The sequence below is a fragment of the Thalia democratica genome, chromosome 7, assembly GCF_965202585.1.
Source record: "Thalia democratica chromosome 7, ktThaDemo2.hap1.1, whole genome shotgun sequence".
NCBI classification, from domain to species: domain Eukaryota; kingdom Metazoa; phylum Chordata; class Thaliacea; order Salpida; family Salpidae; genus Thalia; species Thalia democratica.
Window position 1 is genome coordinate 17791586 of NC_139171.1, and position 18313 is coordinate 17809898.

The 18313-nt window shown below is 27.6% G+C and overlaps 1 protein-coding gene across 1 annotated transcript; it reads right to left on the reverse strand.

The window, feature by feature from the left end:
• Positions 1 to 5670: 5670 nt before the first annotated feature.
• LOC145841044 (putative ATP-dependent RNA helicase DDX23) lies at positions 5671 to 17870 on the reverse strand. The gene is made up of 16 exons (XM_082948401.1): positions 17665 to 17870; positions 16749 to 16881; positions 15622 to 15687; positions 14651 to 14896; positions 13118 to 13239; positions 12770 to 12907; positions 12095 to 12205; positions 11142 to 11259; positions 10675 to 10820; positions 9929 to 10106; positions 9412 to 9651; positions 8584 to 8735; positions 8149 to 8260; positions 7009 to 7183; positions 6348 to 6524; positions 5671 to 5934 (listed from the first exon to the last, which is right to left on the reverse strand). The coding sequence occupies exons 1-16, from the start codon at positions 17862 to 17864 to the stop codon at positions 5888 to 5890; spliced, it is 2361 nt and encodes a 786-aa protein (XP_082804527.1). The 5' UTR covers positions 17865 to 17870; the 3' UTR covers positions 5671 to 5887.
• Between the last annotated feature and the right edge of the window lie 443 nt (positions 17871 to 18313).

Sequence of the window (18313 nt, forward strand, 5' to 3'; positions counted from 1 at the left end):
GACCATCACAGAAATTTAGGGGCTAGATAATTTTGAGTAGATGATTTTTAAACGCAAAAAATAAAAGTTTTGGGCGTTTTTTATGGTAATTTTTAGAGAAGTATTGTAAAAGAAACCATAGCTTTATTAAGTTACTTTAAAAAGGCTTTTGAAAATAGTTTAGGAGACCCTTGTCTAGAGCATAAGTTTTCTGCCTCTTACAGTAATGGGATTTTAGATTTTTAATAAAAATTCTGCTTAATAGCTGTAACAAATTTAGATACTGATCGTAATAAAATATTGTAGCACTAGAGAATAAAATTAAAAATGTTTCATACCATAAATATAATTAATTCCAACCATAAATTTACGGTTAAATAATTAATTTACACCAAGCAGTACAGTGAAGCAGGGACGTAGCTAGCTCAAAAAAGTTACAAATATGCAAAATACAAAAAGTACGACGCATGATAAAGTAATAAGGAGTAGAGGGAAATTTAAGTTTTCTTACAAGTAATATATATATATTTGAAATTTAAACTATTCTGGTCCTACTCCAGTTTCCCCTACTCCAGTTGCTCCTGCATGAGTTGCGCCATATCGTATTTCCACTACTCGAGCTGTCTTTGCTCGAGCGCAATTTTGTCACTACCCGTCTTATTGTTTTTACGTTGTAGTAAATTCTCAACAACGCAAGATAATATTTTTTAATTCACATATTAAAAAAAATGTAGATTCAAAAATAATTTTTTCACAATGTATTGATTTTTGATAAAGAGAATCTGGGCTGAGTTAAATGTATATAATTTATTTATAAAAAGTTTGTTTAATTGTTATTTGTTAGGCACTACGAGTGTTAAATAGAGTTTATAATTTAAATTTATCTACCAAAGGGTAAAACTAAATATGAAATTTTATGAAAGCATGGTCTTTTTAAGCTAAAGGATTAAAACAAAAGTCGTTTTTTTCAATTTTATAAGTTTCTGCAAACCTACAGAAACGTACAAAGCTACGCGCCTGCAGAAATTGAGCCCTCTATAAGAAAACTAATTTGTGAGTCAAAGAAAATTAAAAAAAGATAAAACTTAACTATAGCCTTAAAGATACACCTTGGTCAATAAAAAAGAGTACACAATCAAACTGTACGTAAGCTGTAAGTTTTCAAAAACTAAATAACCGGATACCAGAATGCTTTAACTAACTCAAATTTCAAATACAGACTTAAACGTTCAAATCACCAAATTAATGAAAACAAATAAAAAACCAACACGAACAAAAAACAATTTACTTCAACCCACCCTACTATAAGTCAGTAAAATACCAATATAGGTAAAACTTTTCTGCAACTAATAGATAAACATTTTAAAGAAGATTACAAGTTAAACAAAATAATTAATAGAAATAATTGTAAAACTTCATATAGCTGCATGAGCAGTATTAAGAAATTAATCCAAAAACATAATTGAAAATATTAAAAAACAAAAAACGATGAAAAAAATGAAACACTTTGCAACTGTGGAACAAAAAATAAATGTCCTCTAAACAACAAATGCTTAGTTGAATATGTCTTATATAAAGCAACAGATAATGAAACATAAAACTATTTGGGATCAACTGGTGGGACTTTCAAAAAAAGATGGTACAGCCATATCATTGAATTTAAAAACTATTAAGAAAACGGCACAGAAATATCAAAATACATCTGGAAATAGAAAACTAAATTATAGATTATAAAATAATCTGGGAAATAATGCACCATATTTGCAAAAACAAAAACCCACAAAGTGATTGCAGTACTCGCATACTAGAAAAAGTCGCGATTGCCAAAGCTGACAGAAGGGATAACTTAAAAAAAACGTTACGAACTCTTCTATTCTTGCCCTCACTTCAAAAAACTACACTTCAAAAATTAAGTTGTTCGTGATATAGGTTTTATGCATGCTCTTGAAAAGTTTTAAAGAGCTACTGTTTTCTAGAAACTAAAAGTTTTTATAAGAAGCATTCAAGCAAGATTTCAAATTATAATAGTTTTTTCAAGCATATAATTTATTAGATTTTCGATAGTTACGTCACGATTAAAATTAGCTAAATTAAAATGTATCTCAACTTAAAGCTCTCTTACTACTATTAACTACATTTTTATTTAAGCAATGTTTATTTTAGAAACTTATTAAAAGAAATAATAAGTCTACATATAGGCTGTTGTTAATGTTTTTATTACTATATTGATTTCGAAACTTTATTAAAATTTAAATATAACCATATATTCAACCTTAAGATTTTAATAAAATTTGTTTTGCTTTTAAGTAAAAAAATTCTTTTATTTAATTGTTTAAATACTATTTCCATTGCCTCTTACTTATATTCTAAATTTTTTATTTTACCACTGAGGAGGTCTTTGACCGAAATTTAGTTTGCACAATTAAGTCTTGATACAAAAAATGTAATAACTATCACCTTTTGATGAAGTGTTTTTATTCCCCCAATAATTTTAACATTACATTGCTTTTTTGTTTTACATAAAACACAGTTTTGAGTAATAGTTCATTAGATATACTTTTGTTAATGGTTAAATAATTTTAAAGGAAAACAAATATTATAACTTATAGTTGTTGCAAATTTTTTGTCAGCTTTAAAAACCAGATTATACTGTCTAGTTTTCAATCTTTACTTTTAAAGTTATCTATGAGATATGATTAAAGATAAAGATAAGTATTAAAAAGGTGAGTTTTTTAGTAAAGATAGTATAACTATAATTTATATTGTAACTAAAAAAAAATACTTACTTCACTTTGCAATAAATCACAACTGTTAGTATAAAGTAAAAATTTATAAAGTTTTGATAAAAATAAATGTTAGTTGAAATTCAAATTCAAGCAATACTAAGTTTCGATCAGAGTTTTATTTTTACTTTTTCTCATAATGCCTCCTATGAAGGTAAAAAAGGCACCCTCTAATAATATTTTTCAAAAAACAACCGTAAGACCATATTTTGCTCTTAATCATCACCTACAGAATACCTAGTGTAAGTTTTGAGTTATTGTTTTGTGCCCCTCTTTGCAGCTTATTGTACCCCTAAATGTCTAAAACGTTTAAAACTTTGGGAAGCCCTGTTCTACTGTAAAATTTTAAACTACCACTGAATACTCCTAACGACGTTTTTTTTTGCTTTTCATTATGAACTATAGAATATATAATGTAAGTTTCAAATTTTAGCCCCCTAAATTTACGAAATGACTCCCAAAGAGGCTTTATGGTCTTTTTTTGGAAGCCTTAGTTTAAATCATCTGCTCTTTAAGTGAGATTTAATTTTTTTTTCACCCATAGAATTGAAATATTATATACTCAATTGACCTGAAAATAAAATAATCTATTCAATTTATAAAACTATATGTAATGTGTTAATAAAGTTAACTTTTAGTTATACTTATTTGTTATTTAAATTTTATTTTTAATTAAATATGCTTTTTGAATTGAAACTAGTTCACAAAAATTAAACTAGAATATTACAGAATTTTTTACAGCAATACTACAAGTACAAAAGGTTAAAAATTTTAATTTTGCTTAAGTAAAAGTACATACAAAACTTAGTCCCAGACCAGGGGTCGGCAAACTGCGGCCCGTGGGCTAAATGTGGCTCTCAGAGCCAATTTATGCTGCCCTCGAGGCACTTTTTAGCTAAAAGTATACTTTTTGAAAAACATAAAGATAAAAGGTTTTGAATCAAAAACTTACAAATAAGCTTTTAGTTTAATGCATTCTATTTAAAGGTGCTACTTAACTGCTTATTTTGTTATATTTTTGGTTTAAAATAATAGTTTTCAAGTAACTACTATGTTTATTTTTGAATAACTGCGGCTCTCGAAGTCTTTTTTCTAAAATGTGCGGTCCGCGAGCAGTTTTTTGTGAGAAAATTGGCCCACGAGTAACAAAAGGCTGCCGACCCCTATCTTAGACGGACATTAAACAGTTCTTATGCTGTATAAATCGATAACCAAAAGGTTTTTCATGCACTAGGTCCTTAAACCAAAATTTTGGTACATTTTTTGTTGTTTAATAAACAATATGTAAACTTAAGTAACTTAATAACTGTTTGACTCTTTAGATCTAAAACATTATTAAAACAAATTAAACTTTCATTATTTGAAAATAACTGCGTCCACCTGCAAACTTTAAATAAATACAGACCTTGTTGTCCGTATTCTTCTATATTTTAGGTATGTCGTCTTCACTAGAACTGAAGTCTGTGCACACTTATCTGGAATGTAAAATAAATGTTCACCTAAAGCTAAAAACTCTCTGCAAATATACCGAAGACATTTTTTTTTGCTGTTCAACAGAATATCTTAACTTTCCAAAAACTTTACTTAGCAACTGTAAAAACCACACTGCTTTAGATTATCCAAAGCGGTGGCTTGTATATTTCCGAGTGCACGACTATTCAAACCCTTAAAAAAGGTTGTAAGCTATATATCAATAATTTATACATACAAAAAGTTACTTTGTAAACTTATCAATTATCTACTATTTTTTCATAGCAAAATTATTATGAGATATTGCCAAAATGAGTAAAATATGCACGAACACATTTTTACACAAAGGGTCACTTTTACACGAGAGTAAAAAAATTAAAAGTATAAATTGATGTTTAAAATGTTACCGACCGAGCGGGCGTAAGGGGTAACAGCGATAGAAAAAAAGTTAAAGTAACCTTTTAAAATTATTAATCAAAAAACTGATAAAAATTCAGCTATAAAAAAAATTACGACCTAGGTTAAGTGGTAATAGTTATGTTTTATAAATATTTTTTTTTGTTAACCCGTACAAAAGTTTTTTTGTGAAAAATTGACGCTGTACAAAAGAGTCTCTTTGTGCATATTAGACACTTCGTGCTAAAAAGTCCCTTAGTGCATATTAAACTTCTACCCAGAAATTTTTTTTATAAAATTTAGTAATTGTCAAAACTATCCTTTAGATTATTTTCAACTATCATAATACCTTTTCAATTAAATTTTTAACCTTTTTAATTTCAACTCATGTATTACTTTTAGAGACATTGTCATTTAAACATTTTTTAAGAATTTGATTTGTTGATTTTCCGAATACCCATGTACATTTTTTGTATAGATTTTTCGAAACCACGTGACTTTCAACTTTTTTTTGTTAAATCACTATAAAACTTTTTAGTCATAAATATTAAAACTTGTTGTATTTGAACAGTAATATGATAAACAATTTACAAATTATTAGAATAAGTAATAAATAATACGATAGCTACATCTTAAAACGATTTAACTTTAATGTTTAGTAGACCTTCTAAAATAGCTAAAAATAATTTAATTTCAAGCAAAGAAGTGTTTAAAGTAAGACTGTCAGTTTTATAATTTACCTCACTGCTAGTATTAAGAAATATAATAACGTTTTTGAAGTGAAAAATTGTTTTTACATTTGTAATAGTATGATCTTCACAGAGTTTTTTATTAACCTAAATTCATTTTGGAGCATCAAAAATGAACAAACTTAAATGTGAACTATAAAGTTTTTATTAGTCTAAATCCAATCAATCATATAATAGACTAAATTTTCATTTTGATACTAAGCTATAAGTTCAAAAAAAAATTTAAAATATTTTATTAATTTACTAGTATCAAGTATAAAATTTATTGAAAATAAAACAAAACAAAGCGAGAGTTTATATAAAATATTTTCAAAACGAAAAAGAAAAATTAGGTACATACTCATTCGCTATGAAAAATACTAGAATAAAAAAACTTAATAAGAGAAAAATAGATATTAACTTAATCTTGCTAACTGTTAGACCTTTTCAAACTCTTCTAATGAGCAAATGTAAAAATACTTACATGAAAATTAACCTATTAAGTTTTATTACATATGTTTTGACTTTTTTTCACGCAAATAGAACTTCTTCTCTACGCCTCTTGGTGAGTACGGTACCTGTAAAAAAATTAACAGTTATATGTGGAAAACTATTTAAAAATTTACTTATTAATAAATGTACTTATTTTAATTTCCAAGTAGGGTAATACATCTGTTGGAAAACAGTTTTGATTAATTAATCATACCTAAGGTTTATAAGATAGTATAAGTTTATAAAATCTAATTGATTACATTTATTGCTTAAAACGGTTATTTGTAACAGTACAGTTTTACAATATCTTATAAGGGTATATATACTATTTTATTTTGCATTATTAACATAAATTAATATATATATATATATACAAAAACAATCATCGTCTTAAACAGTTATAAATGTTGTTAGTACAAAGATACAAAAACTTTAGATTGTTTTAAACTTACGCAAGCAATTTTCTAATTTCTTATAAACAAGTTTCAATTATACAAACCAGGTTTGTGTTGGGCTTCCGGGTGTCTGTCCAACTCAGCGGGGCAAGTACTGACTGGCGATTCGATGAGGTACTGCTTCAAATCGTAGAAAGTTTGCGAATCCGCTTGCGTCAGGAATGTTACCGCCGTACCCGACTTGCCCGCCCTACCCGTACGTCCTATCCTGTGCGTGTAATCTGCAAAAAAATTGTAAAGTCATAATGGCGTTACAAACTATTCAGTCAGCAAAGTAAAAAACGTATAGTTTTAAACACAGTATAGAATTTTTGTAACTAAATAACTTTGAGAAGAACATATCATACGTGCATATTAATGTTTGTTAAAACATCCTTAACTTCAAGGTTTATCCGGATGTAAGAAAAATAAAGTTTGTTTTTTGCATTTGTACACATTTCACACCAAAAATTCTTCATATGTAATAACTTATTTTGTTCTTAAAGTTGAGTAAACAAACAAAAAGCTTTAGGCTCTCTGATACAATTTTACACACATAACGGGTTATACTATGCTACTATTACATAAAAATTACAACTAATACTTAAGTATTGCAATCTACAACTAATTCAAACCTTCAATAGACTAGGCTATGTCGAAATTGACGATGAAAGATATAAAAAAATTTAATAAATCTTCAATATAATTACTATTAATAATTCAAACCTTCAATAGACTTAGCCATGTCGAAGTTGACGATGAGCGACACATCCTGAATATCGATACCCCTACCAGCTACATCGGTGGCAACCAAGATCTCCTTCTTTCCATTTTTCAGATCTGACAACGCGGCTTCACGGGCCTCCTGAGATTTGCCTCCGTGAAGCGTACATGCTGACATCTGTGTGAGAATAATTATTTAATAAGGTTTATAACAAACAAGTATGTCTAATCATGCTGACATCTGTATGGGATGCATTAAACTTTTTACAGTTTAGTTGAAATGAATTTGGTTGGAATGAATTGTTTACAATTTACCACTGTATTTATGTTGACATTTTGGTGTAGTGGGGAATATAAATTGTATACTATTTTTCTATTTACTTTATTATTTATATCTAAACTTTGCTAAAATCTGTGTATAATTGTAAGAGTAAAACTTTTTATTTTACTGTATTTTGTGTTAATGTCTACAATTTTTTTTAGAAGTTGTAGTGTGTTTTAAACTATGTTTTCAACTTTAACTTAGTAATTTTTGATACATACTACTTATTCTAATGCTGCATACGTATTAAGAAACATTGATTCATAGCTGACAACTGTATGTGGTTGTAATAGTTTAACTTTTTAATATATGCTACTTATTTTAATGTCTAATTTTAAAGCTTACATCTGTACGTGTAATTTTTCTAAAAAATATTTATTGTTTTATTGTCTTTATACCATGTATTGGTTTTATTATTATTAGAACTTCAACTTTTAAAACAAGCTGACACATGTATGTAATTAAATTCTCTATCATTTACTTATTTTAATGTTTTAAGTTTAATACTGGCTGTAGTGAACAAAAATTTTACTATCTATTTGCTTTGGTGCATTTTTTACTGTCTTAGAAATGTGTTAAAACTTTGTAGTATTTTCAAATTCTATTTTGAATTTTTATTTCATAATTTTTTCATTTAAATTAACTAATTATTTTAATACATATACTTGAATTAGTTTTTTTAAGTATATAATGAGGTGTTTTCAATTTTGTGACATAATATATTTTAGTTTACAACAACTTAAAAGTTAAAACATTGTAAATTTACAAAAATTAAAAAAGTTTAATTCTCACTCAACAACTAATACAAATACCAAACTAACATTATTCTTTTCAAGATTTTTAGCGAGCACATCACAACCCTTCTTTTGATTAACGAATATAATAATAGGTGGTTTGTAGTTTCTGCTCTCCAATATTGAGTACAATTTGGACCTAAAATTATAGTATAATTAGTATATAATTATAAATTTGTTCTTAGATAATTTATGAGTCTTTTTTACACTTCGTTTTATATACTTTTAAATATAAGAACACTTACTTTAACAAAAGTTTTGTGTACTAAAACGTTATACACTTATGTCTAACTTGCAATTAAATAACTAATGACATTAAGTTTGTTAAAAAAACAGCATTATCAGTTATAGAACTTTTCAATTTAACTCAGGATTAAAAATTTGTAAACAATTTAGCATACTCTTATGTACTTACAACTCAATAAATTTAATTATGTTTCATACATTTTACAATAAAACAACCTCTTATCACTGTCGTTCATGAGATGCACGATCTGCTTCACCCTCTCTATGGGTTTACCCACGCTTCCAATGTACACTGTGGCCGGTCTTCTCAAGTACGTTCTCGCAAGTCTCTCCACCGCCGGAGGCATCGTTGCCGTGAACATGACCGTCTGTTGGGATGTCATATAGTTAGTTTTTACAAATTCTATATTCACATTATTTTTTTTTCGAATACTATAATAGGTTAAATATATCTACAACTAAAACTCAAATTTTTACATCAAACTAGTATTCTTAAGTACAAAATATTATAAATATTATGAGTCTTTCTACTGCTAGTTGCATCGTTGGGGTGAAGATAACATTATGTAATTATGCTATTATATATCTTATATTTGAAAATACATGCTTTAAATGGCTTTTTGCTCACTAAAATTTAATTACTAAATTTCTATATCAAACTCAGATTTAATGTGCTTGAAAATTAGAAATAAGGAATATATTCTTTACAAATTTTTACAAACTTTCTGTAAATGTGATAAATAAATGTCATTTTTCTAACATGAACCAATATATTGTAAATTTCCATAATATTATTAAAATTATCTTCACAATTATATAAAAACATTGAACATAAGAAAATGTATGTAAATTTATGTCTCAATAACTGTGGTTTGTGGCTGTTTAACTTTGTGCCTAGGAATGTAGTTTAACTTAAAATCTTCCACATCAATTACCAAAGATGGTAAAAAAGCATGTATACATAAGATATTTTACAAAAGTTCTCTAATTCCATATCTCTTTTGTTATAAATACGAGTAATCAAACAATAAAACTCCCACAAACCTGTCTGAACTTGTGTTTGGACAAAAAGTTGCTCTTCATCAGCACCTTGTTCTCAATCTCATCGCTATCTGGCTTCTGATTGGACACCGGAATGTATTCGAGTATCGATTGGACGGATTCCTCGAAACCCATGTCAATCATCCTGTCAGCTTCGTCCATCACAATGTACGTGCACTGCGATAAAACTATGTACCTGCTGTCGAGCACGTCCAACAACCTACCCGGGGTCGCTATCACTATCTGTTTCGAATATTAGTTTTTGTGATGATTGATAGTTGTTGTGTTAGAACTTATTTAATTGGTTTTAACCTTATTGTACAAATATGGGTTTTGAGAAACAAACTTGATTTATTTAAAACTAAAGTGATATAGTTTGATAAATGCACTAAATATAACTAAATTCATATGTTGAATACAAACAAAATAATCATAAGTGCAAAGACAAAAAATCCTTACTTATAAAACAAATATACTTTTTTAAATTAAAAATCTGAAGGAAAATAAAGCAAACACTAACCTCACACCCCATTCTCAGTTTGAAACCCTGGTCCTCCTTGCTCAACCCACCAATAACAGCCACGGTCCTGATGCCCAGCTGCTTGCCGAACTTTATTGTTTCCTCCTCTATCTGCTGCGCCAACTCCCTGGTGGGCGCCAATATGATCGCGTATGGACCCTTGTCCGCATCCTCCATACTGGTAAAAAGTTTATTTTATTATTAAACACATAATTTTTAAAATGTTTATTTTCCATACAGGGAAATTTTTTATCATTAAAAACATATTTTTTCTGATTATAAATTACATAATTGGTAAAATTAGTGTTTTGTTGTTATTTTAAAAAGCCACATTAGTTAATTTAAAAATAAATTTACCTATTCATTATTTTATCTTTTTGTCCTCCATACTACAAAAAGTTTATTTAACTAAATTTATCTATATAGGTAATAAACCTTATCAAATAATTTAAATTTTTGTCATTGAGAAAATAATCATAATTCTAAAGTCTAATCAAGATTTAAGCAAACATTTTAATTGATTAGTTTGCAAACTTACTCTATGCAAAAACATATGAAATACCAAGCATGTGTGCAAACTAAATTTTTCTGTTTCTTTAATGTAAAAATCTTTTGATCACTAAATCGCATTGTATACATCTATTCCGTAAACAATTCCTTTTACATTACCTACTGTACAACTTTTGGAAATAAAGTATGAAATACTTAATTAAAATAAGCATTTATTAACAATATAACAAACGTACCGTTCAATTTTAGGTAGTGAAGTGATCCATGTGAGCAGTGGGATGAGAAAAGCAGCGGTTTTACCGGATCCGGTTTCAGCCACTCCTATGATGTCTCTGTTCAGAAAACCAATCGGGATTGCCTGCCTCTGAATCGGTGTTGGTTTCTGTTTGAAATTATTGTGTTAAATTATACTTCAAAAATATCGTGTTGTACTTGGTTGTATTTTGTAAGACAAATTATCATTAGTGCTATGTGCAACACTAAAAAATACTTATTACTTTTTTGTAACCCAGTCAATATGAAAGTTGAGTAAAGCTACTTATTGTTACAACAGATTAACTAAATATTAATAAAAACTCTTTAGCATATCTAAATAAACTACAACAGAATTTCAAGAAATCTCTGATGAACTCTTATGAGCAATTTGCTTCATAAGATTTAGAACATCTTTTTTTTTGTACATATATTTTGTTTACAATCAAACCTTGTATCCGACGTTGTTGATGACTTCCAGTATGCTCGGGTTGAGGTCTTCGCACTCGCTCCAGCTTCTTATTGGTTCCGGAATGCTTCCACCCTTTGTTGTTATGTTGAAGTCCTCTCTGTGTGTTGAGATAAATGTGTTATATAAACATTAAAAGTTGTTTTTTGTATAATTTGTGTAATATATAATAATATAAGTAACATATAATAAGTAAAGTAAATTTATGTAACAACAGGTAAAATAAGCAGGGTTACCAAATGTTTTTGACAAATTTTCCCAAATCTTCAAAATTTCTTCCAGGTTTTTAAAATTACATATTTTTGGGTCTATTTTTTAGTTTAAAATTAAAAGTTTTAAGGTAAAAAACTGTTTTATACAGTATAAAAACATTAAAAGGATATATTAATGTTTGTCTTTTAATAAAAAGAATGTTTGATGATCACAAAATTATTTTATCTATATGAATTTTTTTTGTGTAAAATTGAAATTCTTTTACTTAACATGCAAAAGTTGTTTAAAATTCCAGGTTTCTTTGTAGTTTTCGTTCACAGTTATAGTTTTTTTTCAAAATATCTCAAAATCTTAGGTTTTTCCAGATTTTTTCAGCCTCAATTGTCAAATTCCAGATTTTTTCCAAACCCTGAATAAGGAGCAGTAGGTTTTTAATTTGTTTTGTTTAGGTAATGGTAAACTAATTAATGTACTTTTTACAGGCTAGCTTAATATTCATTTGTTCTAACTTAAGAACTAGTTTTTAGTATTAAAAATTCTTCTAATTATTATTGTTCATTCTACATAATTTATAGGTGAATTTTCTACAGCTAATAGAAATAACAAAAAAAAACTACCCGTTTAATATTAAATAAAACTTAGGAAAAAATTTAATTTAATTTTTTTTTTTTGATTACTCACTTACATTTAAAATGTATTAATCAAAAAATAAATTCAACTACCTGAAAATTCTCCAATCTCTCTCGGTCATTTCTTCTTTCTTCTTCTTGCTCCAGTGTCTGTCTCCGTGGAGTCTCTTTCTCTCCTTCCTTTGTATGTTCTTTAAACGGGTCCTGGTGAGAAAAATTAGTTGATTAAAATACTTATTTTATTTTCTTCAATCGCGTCCTAGAAGTGAATAAACAAATCTTTAAATTATATTCTTCAGTCACGTTCTAAAAATGAATAAATAAACCATTGAATTATGTTCTTCAAACGAGTCCTGATTGGAAAATAAGTTAATAAAAATACTTAAAATATATTTTTAATCACGTCCTAGAAATGAATAAATAAATCTATAAATTAAATTCTTCAATCGCCTCCAAAAAATGAACAAATAAATCTTTAAATTATATTCTTCAATCGCGTTCTAAAAATGAATAAATAATATTTTCTAAATATATTTTTTAACTGAGTCCTGTTAATTGGACTGTGTAATGAACGGACGCGATCGGAAATGTAAAAAAAAAGAACAAACTATTAAACAATTAATTTTGGAAAAAAAACTTATAAATAATAATAAAATAATTAAACACAGAAATAATAAATAACTTTGTAATTTCTATACAAAATATTAGACTAAAAAAGGCTTCCCGACGGAGACCTGAAAAATAATTACAAGCACTTAAGTAACAAACTTTTCTTGTTCTTTCTCCTGTGCGCTCCTTCTTTCTTCGATGATGCTCATGTAGAAGTCGGATTTTTTCTGCGTTTTCACGTCGATACCAGCAACTGTGCCCCTTCCGAACAACCTAACCTCGTGTTTCTCCTTGTAACTGCGAACGATACATAATAAGTTATGTGACGTCATAAAAAATATCAATATTATCTACAGCTACTTAGATTTTATATAAGTTAACTATGTTATACAAAAATATGAAAATTCAAATAAATTATTATAATATTGCATAAAATAATTAATATTTATAAGTTTTATTCAAAATCAAACATTAACAACATATTCATTTTTAATCAATCAAACCAACATTGGATTATAATCAACAGATGTATCATCACCAGCATCCCAGTCAAACACAAATTTTCTGTCGTTCAATCTCCTTACTCTCTTCTTTTTCTTTTCACCTCCCAAGTATCGCTTCTTGATTGCCTGGCAAATAATATTTAGTTAGTTAAGAAAAAAAAGTTTCACATGCTGCCACGGTATCAAGTCTTAGGCATACTTTTTCCTATAGTTCTTTCAATTAGTTTATTTCAACTTTTACTGCATATTTAAAGCAAAACTTCAACGCCGTTCAACTATTAATAAGAGATTTATTTTAAATTCGGCAATTACAAATACCAACTTAACAACAAATCTATTCAAAAACTTAATTGTTAATTTTATACAGCTTAAATAAAACTTTTTTGACAATATGTTTTCTTTTAAACAAACAACAATCATGGTTGCCACTGATCAAGCTGAGAAAAACTTCCTGACTTTTTCCTGACTTTTTATTAAAATTTTCCTGACTTTTCTAAATCAAACTCTTAAATTAAACTTATTCTAAAATACTTAATCTAACACTTGAAACTATATAAAGTTTTTCATCTAATTTTAATACAGGTTAAAAACAACAATTTTTTGCTTAATTCTATCATCAAACTTCCAGTACATCACTTAAACCATCTGTGTATGATTGATGTATTTGCAATAAACAGCTCTATCAGCAAAATACTTGTATTATTACCTTATAAACACAGCTTATCTGAAAAAAGACACAATTTTATAGCATTTCCTAGCATAAATATATCTTGATATACAAACGACATGTAAGGAACTTTTACAATTAAAACCTTGAATTAATAACAAACTTTCACAACTAAAACCTTAAAACAATAACAATTTTTTACAGTTGAACGAGCAGTCTACAAAATCTGCTTCTTCAAGTAGGGTACTTGTTCAATAAAGAAATTTTTAAATAGAAAATTGTTAATAGAAAATTTTTGCAGTTTTGTAAAGGATATTTTACTAATTTATACCAGATGAAGGCATTGGAAATTTAATTAAATATACTTGTAAATTTCTAGGAAAATTTTGGAATTTTTTTCCGACTTTAAAGGACTTTTAATGAATTTTTACCATTTAAAGGCTTTGAAAAAGAAGGAATTTTGTAAATTTAAACTGACAAAATCTGACTTTTTTTTTAAATTTTATCAAATTTCCTGACTTTTGTCATTTGTTTTTAATTTTTCCTGACTTTTTCTGATTTCCTGACTTTTCCTGACCGAGTGGCAACCCTGAACAATTAAATTATTTTGTTTTTCGAGGTGCATTTAGATAAACTTGTATAAAAGAGCTGAGTGTTTGACCTTAGAAGTTGCAACTAAAGCAATAAAAAATACTTTTTTTATAATACTTAACTTAAAATACATTTAATATATAAAAATAAACTTTCAAACAACTAAAAATTCACAGTAAATACCAAAGTTAAACGCAACTAAAACTATACTAATGCTCGAACTACAAATCAAATTAGAAACCAAATAAAATATAGCAAATTATCAAAACAACAACAAACCTCGAGCTCCTTGCTCTTGTCCTTGTCGATCCTCCTGCTCTGCTCCTCCTCATTCCGCTGCCTCCTTCTCTCCTCCCTCTCCCTCCGGTCCCTCTCCCTCGGATCCTGCAGCAGCTTCCTTCCCTCCTCCAGCATCTCCTTGTTCTTCTTCCGCACCTCCTCCAACTTCTTCTTCTCCTCCTCCACCTTGAGCCTGCGTCGTTCCAGTGCGGCTGCGGCCCTTTCTTCTTTTGTCAGGAACTTCGGCTGTTTAAAAGAATATAATATTAAATTTACACCTACTTCTACTTAAGACTGGTTAAAAGTTCCTAGTTAGAAGCTGTTGGAAAAAGTTTTTGCTTTTTACTTGAATATACTACAATTAGGGAAGATTCAACTTAAAAAAGCAGCCTCTAACTTTTAAAATTTGGGTCAGACTTCCTGCTTTAAATCTTTAAAAGATTACTTCCATGGATCATTACATTTTGTAATCCTTTTACTAAAACATTACCTTACATACCTTTTAAAGCTTAACTTCTAATTTCTTTACGCCTCAACCTGTAAATTTTAACCCACATGTTCCCTAAACAGTTTTAAGCCTTTAGTGTATGCCTAATATAATTTTTATATAAATTTGAAGAAAGACCTTAATGACCTTTAATGTAAGTTTACAATTTTTTTTTTCTTAATGCATCTTAAGTTTGTTTATTTACTTTTTCCATTATAGCTTTACTTTGAAATGAACTTTGTTTTTGAAAAAATTAAATGCTTAACAACTAATTTTGTACCTGTGCTAAACCTTTTACATAATTAATTCAGTTTAATTTGTTGACGAACTGGTCTAAGTCTGCTTAAAGTTATATTATAAATTTACTACACTTATCTACTTTATTTAAAAAAACTTCATTTACAAAACTAATTAAAAACACAAATAATTTATGTGATTGAAGTATAAATTTATGTATAAATATTTTAAATTCAATCAAACAAACTTTAGCAGCGAGAGCTTCTTGCTCCTTCTTTTTCTGAAGCATTTCTTCCAAACTGATTGGTTGGGTCTGTCAAAATTCATCGTATTTAATAAAAAGTACATAACAAATATTATGAGCTCAGTAAAACACTATTTATTTAAAAAAAATTACTCCATTTGTTTTAAAAATATTAAACACTTAAAAAAATAATTTAACTACAGTAGCCTCTCGCTTATTTACGCACATTGTGTCCACAGAAAAAGTGCGTAAAGATACGAGAGGTACTAAATATACTTATTAAAATGGCTGTTTTTTGATATTGCTGCTATTTAAAAGCAGACTAGGATCTATTCATCTTTTAACAATAGTTTACTTTATTTATGAATACGAAAACAAAAGATGAAACTATACAAATATTAAAAAAAAAGAATTTAAATTTGTATAAAATAATTTTACTAATTAAATTTAATAATTTTAATAATAAATAGATTTTATCTTTATTTATATGTAACATATTTGATACTTGACGTTTATATTCTATTCCACTTAGCAATTTCAATTCATAATTAAGCATTTGCTTACAATTAAGAAATGGTGTGGTGTCTATATTAAAATTTGTTTCTATATCCTTTTACAAAATTATGCATTTGGTGCTGTAATGGATGTCTTCTTTTGAACAAAAATCTATAAAATATAAGAAAAATGTTTAATAAAAATTGTTTATGCTACTACAACTTTTTTAAATTGTCCTTTGCCCACATAAGAATAAACTTGTCTTGCATTGTATCAAGGATATATTAATGGATTTTTTAAGTAGGAATGAAATTTCATGTCATAAGAATTTGAGGAATTGATTTTTTTTTATTTAAAGGTATAAAAGGAGGAGTGTTAAGACACCTAAGCTATAAAATCAAAGCAATAGAGTTTAGTAAGCTCCTTATGGAAAGCACAAACTAAAAATGAAAAAATACTAATTTCACTTAAAAATATACAATAAACCTAATTTGTGCAATATTAAAAAAATTAAAACTTTTAGTTTTAGAATTTTTAGAATTCTAAAATGCGTAACTAAACGAGATTTCGTAACGTCACGAGTGCGTAAAGATGCGAGAGGTTACTGTATATACCATATATATATAACTTATTACCTTGGGTCTTGGTTTTTCTTCCTCTTCTTCAACTGGTTGCGGCTGATTCTTGTTCTTATCTCTTGCATCTCCTTTCTTGTCTCTGTCTCTTCTGTCGCGAGGTGATTTTGATCTACGAGATCTGTCTCTATCCCTGTATAAATATTTATATATTAATTAAAGTTTTTTAATTATACACTTTTGAGTTGAATTTATCTCAGTATGATTTCTAAATATTAAATTACTATTTTCTCTCTTAAATAATTAAATTTCATGCCTAAATTTTTATATTTATATTTATTCAAATATAACTTTTCAATAAGAGTAGTAAAAATTCTTAATTTATGGTACAATGACTGATAAAAGTTTTCTGAAATAATCACTTTCTATCGTAATGATATTAATGTAAAACTTATAACCAGATAAAAATATTATTTCAACATAAGTACAAAAAATTATATAATCAATTACTTCAGGAGATTCAATTTTTCAATTGTAATCAATATTGGATAGGTGTCAAGCTTCTACCATAAATAGTTCATCTTCAATTTTAAGTTTTAACTCGTATTCCCAAAGTATTGGACCCAAATTTTGATTTATAAACAAATCGTTAGCCCAAAACTGTTAGACTTGACTTTTAAACATTTAAAAAAATCTTTGAAACTTTAAAATCTTTATTATTTGGTCTTAGACTTTAATTTATAACTTGTAACTCTATTCTTTGACAAAACACCCCAATTTTTTACCTGAATTTTATACCATCTTACTAGATTTGACATAGATAACGATTCATCTTATACACAGTATTTTTAACAGCTAACCTTTAATTGTATCTTCTAATTCCCAAACCTTGGATTTCTAAAACTAATCTGTTAAAACACTGTAGGAATTTAAATAGTAGGCAATTTGAATTTAAAAAAAAAACTAATACAATTACCTTCTTTTTTCGGGAGAGCGCGATCTATGTCTGTGTCTTGAAGGAGAAGACCTTTTCGTCCTCTCCCTAGACCTGGACCTCCTGTCTCTAGATCTGGATCTTCTCTCTCTTGACTTCGATCTTCTGTCCCTGGACCTGGATCTACGCTCTCTGGATCGAGACCTTCTCTTTCTATCTCTTCCTTCTCTTCTTGAGTCCATGTTTTAATAAGTTTATAAAAAACTGAAAATTTTCTGTTGTAAGTTATGATGCAATTTCTTAATTTCAATAATCAAATTACAAGTTTTAAAGTGCAAAAGAATTACTTAAGTAATTATTTGGTAGCTAAGCTTGGCATAAAACATTTAAAAGGTTATTGGTCGTGTTTAATTGTAAAAAAAAACATATTTGTTTTGAAAAAATTATTTAAAGTCAATACACTTTTGCATTAAATTACATTTTAAATATTGCAAAATGCTAGATGAATAAATGCAGATAACTGTATGTCTTATAAAATGTGTACAAACTCTATAATAGTCTATATAAGAAAAAGAAATAAAAAATTGGATGCTTTTAAATGTGAAAGAGATCTAAGTTAAAAATTTTGTAAACGAAATTTGCTTACTAAAGAAATCTAAAACAGATAATTAAAAGTCAAAATAATATTATG

Excerpts from the sequence above, each read along its gene's own strand:
- LOC145841044 (XM_082948401.1), bottom strand. The coding sequence starts at position 17,864 with ATGGACTCAAGAAGAGAAGGAAGAGATAGAAAGAGAAGGTCTCGATCC. Across the intron at positions 7,184-8,148 it reads AAAATCTTGAAAAGAATAAT|ATGTCAGCATGTACGCTTCA; the intron begins GTTAGTTTGGTA and ends ATTCTCACACAG. Across the intron at positions 5,935-6,347 it reads GGAAGCCCAACACAAACCTG|GTACCGTACTCACCAAGAGG; the intron begins GTTTGTATAATT and ends ATTTTTTTACAG.